This window comes from Culex pipiens, chromosome 1 (assembly GCF_016801865.2).
Source record: "Culex pipiens pallens isolate TS chromosome 1, TS_CPP_V2, whole genome shotgun sequence".
NCBI lineage: Eukaryota > Metazoa > Arthropoda > Insecta > Diptera > Culicidae > Culex > Culex pipiens.
In genome coordinates this window covers 9,289,225-9,300,156 of record NC_068937.1, presented here as the reverse complement: position 1 = coordinate 9,300,156, position 10,932 = coordinate 9,289,225, and the positions used below count along the sequence as shown (strand labels likewise).

At 34.0% G+C, this 10,932-nt stretch overlaps 1 protein-coding gene across 1 annotated transcript in view; it reads right to left on the bottom strand.

Moving 5' to 3' along the window:
- Nucleotides 1-2,713: 2,713 nt before the first annotated feature.
- LOC120413308 (protein lozenge-like) overlaps nt 2,714-10,932 on the bottom strand; it is an 84,756-nt gene continuing 76,537 nt past the window's right edge. The window contains exons 6-7 of the mRNA XM_039574070.2: nt 7,525-7,692; nt 2,714-3,799 (exon numbers count right to left, since the gene is read on the bottom strand). Coding sequence (XP_039430004.1) covers nt 3,189-3,799; nt 7,525-7,692 — 779 coding nt within the window. The 3' untranslated portion in view covers nt 2,714-3,188. The remainder of the gene's footprint in view (nt 3,800-7,524; nt 7,693-10,932) is intronic.

Below are 10,932 nucleotides of genomic sequence, written 5' to 3'. Positions count from 1 at the left end.
GTGACAAATATTGTTTCAACGCGATTGTTTAAGTCCTTCAGATAACTCATAACTCATCAGTAATTAATTGGTCGCTCATCTTATAAAAACTTAAAAGTATAAATAGTCTCAGGTCAACTCTACGTAAATGTGTTACGCTGAGTATAATATTTCACCTTTTAATTACACACAATTATGATTCTATCTTTCCACAGCCGGCTGTCTAAGATTAAATCATTTGTGCTAAACTCAACACCAAATAACCGGGAATGGTCTCATCCGCATCATCCGATTGTTTGCCTTGAGAATACATAATACATCACCCTATCACTCAACGAAATTCATTGATTATTGGGCCACATCATCATCCTCTATGATGAATCCTGGCCATTACCCTTTCCCACTAACAAAATCCCAAGTAGAAGTAGTTTTCCGGCACACGCGGGGGTGTGGATATCGTATAGAACCCACCCTTGGTAGCAGCCTGTGCTAACTAACATTCCCGTCCCGTTCCCTCGAGATCTACAAACTGACATGGCGGGCGCCGTTGGTGGCCAATGACTGTTTCCTATTAGCAACGGCTCTAGTTTTGATGATCGTGATGTTTTATCTTTTCAGCGCATTCATGCATGCTGTTCATAAGGGAAACATTATTTGATCGTTGAAGCGTATGACCGGTTGTGTTGATAGGATATTACGGTTCTGTTCAGCAACGGAGAAGGACAACCATGGGTGGTCTCTCATGCTCATGCTCATGCTCATGCTCATGCTTAATTTAAGTTAATTTAACTTAATTTAACTTAATTCAACTTAATTTAACTTAATTTAACTTAATTTAACTTAATTTAACTTAATTTAACTTAATTTAACTTAATTTAACTTAATTTAACTTAATTTAACTTAATTTAACTTAATTTAACTTAATTTAACTGAATTCAACTTAATTTATCTTAATTGACTTTAATTTAACTTAATTTAATTGAATTGAACTTTATTTAACCTAATTTAGCTTAATTGGACTTAATTTAACTAATTTTAACTTAATTTAACTTAATTTAACTTAATTTAACTTAATTTAACTGAATTTATTTGAATTTAACTGAATTTAACTTAATTTAGCGTAATTTCAACTTAATTTAACTTAATTTAACTGAATTTAACTGAATTCAACTGAATTTAACTTAATTTAACTTAATTTAACTTAATTTAACTTAATTTAACTTTATTGACTTTAATTTAACTTAATTTAACTTAATTTAACTTAATTTAACTTAATTTAACTGAATTTAACTGAATTTAACTGAATTCAACTGAATTTAACTGAATTCAACTGAATTTAACTTAATTTAACTTAATTTAACTTAATTTAACTTAATTTAACTTAATTCAACTTAATTTTACCAAACAACTTTTAACAACAATTGAACTAAATTCTACCAAATGTAACAAAATTTCCAAAAATGTATCTTAGTTTAATTAAATTTAACAAAAATTTCTAGATATAACCACATTTGACTAAATTAATTTCTTTTTTACTATGTTCAGTTTAATTATACTGAACTTAACTTTACTTAATTAAACTTGATTTTTAATTAATCATGATTTAACTAAATTTAATTACATTTATCTAAATTTTACTGATTTTAACAAAATTTAATCAATTTAACTTAATTTAACTGAATTCTACTTTTTTCTAAATTCAACCAAATGTAATTCAAATTAACTTTCACTTAATTTAAAGTAATTTAACATTATTTAACTCTATTTTTTGATGTGCTTCAAAGGCATAAAGTGCCCTGCTCGTACGGATCTGTCAAACATTGGCCAGTCTATATCTAGACACTCTGTACCCGCAGCCTCCCCCCACGTAGACAGATGTCCATACAAAAAAAGTGGAGTGTGGACAAACGCCAGCCTCCACCTCCCCCGCCAAAGGGTTCACGACAAAGGGATGCCACCAATCGTCCAAACAAAAATTAGAGGCTCAACTTCTAACCTCTTTCCCTCAACACAAAAAAAAAACTTCTCACCTAATCAACTGAAGATCTCAGCCCGCAGAAAGTCTTCCTGGCTTCCATTCACTCACGCACCATCTCCACCTTTTGCACTTGCACTTTCGACTTTCAAACGCAGAATCGTCACAAAACTCCGCGAACTGAGCTGCTTAAACAGGATCAAACACGATACGAGACGTTCTCTTGCCTTGTGTTGGTTTCGAACTGATGATCTGTCAAAAAATCCATGCTGCCGGTTCCAGCTAGTTTTTCGGTAAAAAGTAGGCAAAATTGTGCTGAAACACCATTATTTTTGGTGAAATCTCTCCTGTCATTTTGATTTCGGCTGTCAGTTTTGGATAGCAAATCAGCAATCAGGGTTAGCTGTTTCACCAATCCCAAGTTGGTAAATTTACCTGTAATTTTAGCTAATTTAGCCAAAAAAATCACTGTTCCACCAATTTGAAGCCAGCTAATTTGAATTGTTAAATTTAAGATGGAACTCCTTTCCGTGAAGGAATATGTTTAAAAAAAAACAAAACAAAACAATATTTTTGATTGTCAAGAAAAAGTCAGGATTTTTTATTGCGATTTGAATCGACATCGACTATGGGGAATCATGTTGTAGGAGTGGCCGATGACTTCAGGGATTCAACGAACTATACGAGTTTGGACAATATGGCAATCACCATTCCGTCGAGTTTAAATAAAAATGTAAGACATGAAAAATTAAACAATGATTTACTTTGTATACAAATATGTTTATTGTAAATCCATCCAACATTCATCGATTCATCTAGTGTGTGCTCACATTATTTTTTACACAAATTCTGTACACTTAACATGATTCACGATTTTTTTTGTAACGAAGACAATTTGATGCGTTTGCCACTTTTTTTTTTATTTGATTCGAAAACTTAGTTTAAAACATTTCTCAATTCGTCGCTGACGAATTGTTTAATTTAATATATTAATTAATAAATTCAACTTACGATAAGATGCGTGATTCTTAATTTCATTATAAATTAATCTAAATTAGCTACTATTTTCTATTTGGAGTTTATCGAGTATACTTTGCTTACAGACAGAGAGATAGAAAAGCTTCTACAAAGTTCAAAATCAATTTTAGCGATTGGTTCTTTTCTCAACACATAAAATAATAATAATGAAATCAGTCTAACGAAACTCAAACCTCCCCCCCTAAAACTCGTAACATCAGTAGGGCCGCCAAACGCTGCTCGGATCGCCGGCGACCGTTTCCTCCGCCCTCGCCCCTCCATCCTGCTGCTGATGATGATCACTTCCAACGACATCCTGCTGCTGCCCCATCGTCGGATCGTGCGTTCCGCCGATGCCACCAATTTCGGACGCGGCCGCCACTGCCGCCGCCGCCGTGACCGCGGGCCGCATCATGAAGCCACCATTTTCGCCAAAGTACTGCTCGAGCTTGTCGCTGCCGGGCGTGGCCGCCGGGTGGAGATGGACGTGGATCTGGTTCTGGTTGACGGTACTGAACATCTGCGGGCAGAGCACCATTGGCGGGGGAACGGCGGCGACGGCCGAGGGGTACTGGGACTGGGGGGGCGGAGGGGGAGGGAGAGGAGGGGCGGTGTTGTACTGGTAGCTGCCGTACCCGTTGGCGGCCCACTGGCTGTACGGGGAACCGTACGAGGAGCCGTCGAGGGGGTCGCCGGTCACGAGGGATTTGGAGGAGGCGGACGAGGCGGAGTAGCCGTGGTGGTGGGCGGCGGACATGGCGGATTGGTGGGAGGCTGGAGTGGGGAGGTTGTAGTAGTCCTGGTAGGTGGTGGCGGCGTCGGGGAGGACTGTTGGAGAGAAACAACAAATTAACACCAATATTCAAATTTTTCAAGATTAAACTCTTCAACCGATTCTATGACAATATCCGGAATTCCATATCCCGGAATCGACGTTATCCGAAATGAAATTTTCCTTTTAAATTTTTTTTTCGCTTTTGCATGCAGGAATAATGTAATTGTATACATTTCAAGTAGAGCGTCTAATTTTCCGTCCCGGAAAAAAATTCCCGGGATTTCCCAAACAAAATATCTTCTTTTTCCCGGGATTTTTTTCTTCAAATTTCCCGGGAATTCCCGAAATCCAAGCGGAACTATACTTTTTCTGACTTTTTGGCACCAATGTTTTGAAAATTTACAAAAAAAAAAAAATAGTAATGAGAGCCAAAATTGATTTTATTTATTACAATCTACAGTTAATATTGAACTAATCAGCTCGTCTGTAAAATTCATGCCAAGGTTTATTTCAGATAATATTTATTTCTGAAGCATTGACAACTGTAATGAAAATAAACTTTTTTGGTAACTTTTTTTTAACAAAAATTGTTGATAGATCATTGAGCAATTCTCCAAAAAACCCGGAAATGGGTTTTTCTTATATTTTTTGATTTGGCTCAAAATTCCCTTCCCTATGACCAAAGAAGTAATTTTGGTCATACAATTTTGGCAGCTGTTCATACAAAAATGGTACGTAAATATTCGAAAATCTGTAACTTTTCTAGGAATTTTTGTTATTGATTTGTTGCCTTGGGCAAAGTTGTAGGTATTGATGAAGTCTATCCAGAAAAAGGCATACGGAAAAAGTGATTTTTTAACTAACTTTTTTTTCACTAAAATTCAATTTATCATAATCAGTTTTTTTATACGTTTTAAGGGACAAAAACCTGCATCTTTTAAGCCGTTTAGAAGTATGCACCAAAATTTTCCGACAAGTTATTTTTTTTAAATAGTATTTTTTGTAAAAAAATTTAAAGCTTGTACATTTAATCTCATTTTTCAAATGTTACATTGAATTAGCCATTCAAAGTTCAATTGTGTCCGATAAATTCCGGTTTTTTGACTTTTCAAAATAGTGTCCATGATTGTCCATTCCTGAAAATATTTTTTTTTAAGTTCAGAAGATTTCCTACAATTTTGTCTAAGAAACATTGAAGATTGGACCTCTGGTTGCTGAGATACAGCGGCTTAAAGAAAAAGAAACATGAAAATTTAAGTTTTCTAAGTCTCACCCAAACAACCCTCCAATTTCTAATGTCGATATCCAAGCTACTAATGGTCCGATTTTAAATGTTAAAAATGAAGCATTCGTGAAATGTTCCGATCATTTTGAAACCAATATTTTTTTAAAAATAATCTAGACTAACATTTCAAAAGGGCATAATATTGAATGTTTGGCCCATTTAAAATGTTAGTCTTGATTTAAAATGTTAGTCTTGATTTAAAAAAAATTAAGATATTTTTTTCGAAAAGATCGGAAATTTCACGATTGTTTCACTTTTTAACATTGAAAATCGGACCATTAGTTGCTTAGACTTTTTATTGCAAATTTTCAGAACTTTTCGAAAAAAATATTTCCAGGAATGGACAATCATGGACACAACTTGAAAAAAAAAACCGTAATTTTCAGGACAAAATTTAACTTTGTATTGCTTTATTTTGAAGTGCACTTAATAAAAAAAATTTAAAATACTTTTTGATTGCAAATTTGATTTTACATAGAAAAATTTAGGTCAAAATATTTCAAGTAAAAGATTTATTATATTTCAACAAAAATCACAATTTAAGGGGTCACATACATGTAAATCGACAAAAATATAAGAGGTTGGTTTGGGCACACACTTAAACTTTTTTTAAATCTGTTTTAAGGGCATTAACATATATATTTTCAACTATTATCAAAATAAATTTGAAGATATTTGGTTGTATCCTTGCCGAGATATAGCCATTTTAAGTTAGCAGTTTCAAAAAACGGGTGCCACGATATCTCCACACTACTTTGACCAAATCGGCTCAAAATTTTGGTGAAGCCTCGTTAAACCGGTCCTGTGTGCATGACGAAGCCAGTTTTTCAAAAAGTTTGTTTGAAAAAAAGATAAAAATATGTTTATGTTTTTCATATAAAAAAATGATTTTTGTATTTTTTTAAAAAGCAAAATTTCAAAATCGGGCTTCGTCATGCACACGGGATATGTCTTGCAAGTCTTCATCTCAAATTTCAGCCAATTTGGTCCATCCCATCTCGAGATATCGTGGCACCCGTAAATCAAAACATATAAAAAAAAATCAAAAAAGGTTAAAAATATACGGATTTTGATAAATTGATTTTTTTGTGAAAAAAGTTAATTAAAAATCACGAAAAGAAATTCCGTGTACTTTTTTTCTAAATAGTTCTTATCAATACCTACAACTTTGCCAAAGACACCAAATCAATCAAAAAATTCCTTGAAGAGTTACAGATTTTTGAATATTTACGTACCATTTTTGTATGAACCACTGCCAAAATTGTATGGAGATTTGTATGGGTGAACCAATGACACAAAATGGCTTCTTTGGTGATAGGAAAGGCCTCCATAAAGTTTGAGCCAAATAAAAAAATACAAAAAATATAAATGGTCGAAATTGAACGATTTCGTAGAGAATTGCTCAGCATAATAAAATTAGAAAATTTATATTTTTATTAGACCATTAAAGTAGCTGTTCTATACAGTTTTGTTGCAAAATATTAATCAGAAGGAGGATCACAATATTTTTTTTATAAATTTTAAATTTCCCGGGATTTCAAGGGAAATTTGCTGGAAATTTCCCGTTTCCCGGGAATTTTGTAACCCCGGGAAATTGGATGCTCTATACTTCTAAAAGATTTTCGCTTCTTTTAATAGATTAAAAAGGCCAAATTTATTGATTCCAAATAAATAGATATTTTTTTTAGCAAAGAATAAAAAATCTTAAGGTGGTTGATGAAAAATAATTAAATATGATATTTTTGTTCCAAGTTCAAAACTATAAATATACGTAAATGTAATACCAAGTCTTTTTTTAAATATATCAAATTAAATAGAAAATATTCTCGTACGTTTGGCAGGTTAAGCACTCGCTTCTCATTCCCTCCAATTTGCTAATTTTCACTATTTAAACAACATTTTTAGCAAAACTTTTAATAGAAACTTGCTTGCTCACTTCCTATTGAGCTATTTATCACTCGTTTTCAGTTGAAAATGCTTTTGATGAGCTGTAATTGAACGTCAAAGTTCTGACCTGCCCAAAATGTACAGAACCGGATGGGGGCCGGATCACTCTGGCTAGTTCCGGAGAGAATTGAAACCGCGGAGCGTAGAGTTAAAAAACACAAACTTTATTCCTCTACTCGTACACAACGAACGATCTTCTTCCAACGGACTTTATTTGGGATCTGACTCTAAAGTACATGAAACATACATGGATCAGATCGGTGCATCTTCGCGCCACCGATCATTAGAGGCACGATTTAATTAGATGCTGTTCCCCTATTCAACTTTTCATCCATTTCCACAGCTGAATGTGAATTTCCAGACCAAAATTTTATAGTTTTTTTTTCAGATTTGGGAATTCCCGGGAAAAAATAATAAAAAATTCGGGAATTCCCGGTTTTGGACGCACTAGTATGCAGAAACATCAGCCAGCCTTGACATTTTGGACAACGTCCATTGCGGGAAACGGGATTCCGGGAAATTGTCATTGAAATCCCTTCAACCAACCTGTCGGCAGATTGTAGCCGGAATGTTCCACCATCGGGCAGGGTTCGTAGCCGCCGTAGGACGGCGGTGTCGTTTGCATCGGGCTGTACGGATTCGCGTAGGTGGTCGCCGCCGTCGTCGCCGAGGACGCGTTGAGTCCGTTTGGCCAGTCGGCGGCGTTGCTGTAATCTGCGAGGAGAGAGAGAGAGAGAGAAAAAAGGTTCGTTAGTAATTTTCGTGTGATCTGTGAGGTCCTCGTGGCGGTGAAATTTAAAAAAAAACGGCGGATAAAATCCCATAAATTCTCATAAGCAACCACTTCCGAAAAAATCAAGGGGATTCGACGGCGAAGAGGAGCGCTAATCGGTTTTTAATAATCGTCGGGGCGATGAGCAGGACATGCTCGTTTTCAAGTTGTTCAGTGGGAGATCGTGTGACTTTACGTTTGGTTGGTTGATACGTCGGTTTGTGTGTGGCATTCTGTGGCATTAAGTATGAATGAATTATGCAAATTGGGCGGCGTTTGGACAAGGGTGTTTAGAAGACGACTGATCAAAGTTATCACTTAATCAGGTTCCAAATTGGCGCGGTGAGAAATAAAAGCATGTGTTAGTCACCTTTCATTTGTAAAAAGTTATCGATATCGAAAACAGGTAAAAAATGTTTATAAGATTAAATATTGCTATACTACCCCTGATCGCATAAATGTCCTTTATGCATTTCCATCGCTTCGAGTAGATGCCGTTTGGTTCAAGATCATGCGCTCTTTCAGAAAAGCCTACAGTCATCCCACATATTCGGAACACTTTTAAGATAATTTGTCAATAGCATGCCAAATGCAGCTTTTTCTCGACCCTACTATTTTTAGGACCTTTATTTGGACATTTTCTTGCTATTTCACTAGTAAAAGTAGTACTTTTTGAACAAAAAACTTCACTTCAAGACTATTTTATCCAGAGCAGCAAAACACTGCCTCCAATTTGCCTGTTTCATGATTGTGGGATGTTATTGTGCCTCCCACAATTGTGGAACACCTGAATTTGACTGATATTTTCACAAAAAAAGTTATCAGACCATGGATAAAGCATCACTAAGCTTGAGTTTCATTGGTTCCAATGTGTGAAGTCATTATTTTGTTACAAATATGCACTCCTGGAGAGATCCAAAGTATGTTTACATCCGTAAGAAAAAAGTGTTCCGAATTTGTGGATTTCAAGGGTCAAAGTTTTTCTTTAAAAACTTGATATAAAAGTTAAAATTTGCAGTTGTTCGATACAGCCTTCGAAAGATCGCAAGAAAAGCTTTCCAATGAAGGTAAAAGCGAATAAATAAGTTCAATGATCGATTTGCTATGATTTTTTGAACACTGGCCGATCTGTAAACTGTTTCGAATATGAGGGATGACTGTACAACATCCAGTATACTTTAAGTTTGGTTTAAATTTGCCTAACTCCTCTTAAATGGTGATCGTTGTTTTTTTTTTATTTGGGGCAACTTTAACGGCTCTAAATGAATCTAATATGTTTTCTAAAAAAAATCTCTGCGAGAATATTATTCTAAATATGCTTAATGCTTCGCGAAAACTAAGATTAACTTTGTATTATAGATTCAATCTAATTTGCTTTGGATTTATGTCTGTTGAGTATTCCATGATATTTTTATCTCTAGCGAATTTGTTTCTAAAATTTCAAAATAGGTGTTGAAAAAGATGCAGATATACTCATCAAATTTAATTTAGCTAGAATTATTTAAAAAATAACGTCTTATATCTTTTTTGAATTCAACAAGCACAATAAACAACGGAATTTATTTAAATGTGCTTTTCAATACTTCATTATTAACTTATAAGCCACTCAATGCAATGAACTGATTAAATGAACGAATGAACACGATTTGTTGTTGTTGTAAGCGCGAGAGGTCTACACTCTCGCCAAATAGTACTTTGCTCTCGTTTCTTTTCGGAAGGACTATCCGCTTGGTTTTTAACTTTGGGTGTATTGTTGAATATTCGGCTGAATTTAAAAAAAATCAGTTATTTTGTTAATACTTTCTAAATTTGTTTTTAATGATAATTTTGTGAAATTATTTGGAATTGAGTATATTTATTTTACTTTTAAATGTGCAGTATTTGGGATATTTTGATATAGTTATTTACATAACTTTGAACAGTAAAATTCATATCAAAACGTGTAGAAAATATTGATTTCATCGTCAAAAAAGGTAAACAATTGTAATCTCGTATGAAAAGCTTTAAAAAAAGTCTTTTGAAAAAAAGTCACATTAACTCTTGCAGGCCTGATGCCTGTTTTTAACCCAAACATTTTTTTTTAAATATCTTATAATTTTCGTCTCATCCTAAAAATCATATCCCCATCATAACCTAAAAAACATGTTAGCGTCAAAGGGTTGAAAACAAAAATTAAGTACTTGTTTGTTTAATGAATTCGGAAATTTACGAGGCAAAAAAAAACAAAAGATATAAAAATTTTGATCGCAAGCCATGGTATTAACATTTGAATGAAAAAGGGGTTTAAAATGCATTTTACACTGCCCACCATTGAAAATACGGCTAATATCCACTTTTGGCAAAAACGAGATATTAGCACCAAGTGGTAGAGGATGTTCCAACGCATCTCCTGGAACTTGAATTTCACTGAAATAGTGTTTAGACTTGGCTGCCGATGCGAAAAACCAAACGGCTAATATGCCACTCTTATGGGAAATTGCCTTGACGGAGATTTTGTGACAAACACTAAAACGCGTTTTTCTCGGAATACTTGATTTGGCATAATAGCCGAATTTTCAATTATGGGCAGTACACCTGCCCAATTGTTTTGCAATGAACAGTTTTCAAAATATCGAAAAAAATAGCGAAATTTCTTTTTTCGCAAAAAAAAACTATTCGCAGCACTTTACAACGAAATTTTACAAAAAATCCAAATAGCAAAAAATAAAATAAACGCAAGAAAATGCATTTAAAATTTTTAGTTAATTAGACTTCTATTTCCATAAAAAATTTGAAGTTTTTTGAAAAAAAAAATATTGCCCTCTGATTTTACGGTCCGATGTTGAAAGGGGGGGCGTTTAAAATAATTGCTACGGCCTAAATTGAAAACACCAAAGAATGATTATTTTTTCGTCGATACCATTTTCATGTAAAAAAATAAAATTTAAATTTTTACATATTTTTAAAGCATTTTTGTGTAGACAGCTGTTACAATTTTATTCAGATACAATTTTGGTCAAAAAGAAAGCGCTCTCTAAATTCCAACAAATAAAAAGAATTCAAAGCAATTGCTAATTCTTGGACTAATTCCAGAGTTTTTTTTTTGAAAAGTACCAATAAAGTATTGTCTTTCATATGTTTATAGGACCTAATAAAAAAAAAAAACTCTAAAATTGAAGAACCCACACGACCATGTTTAGAGA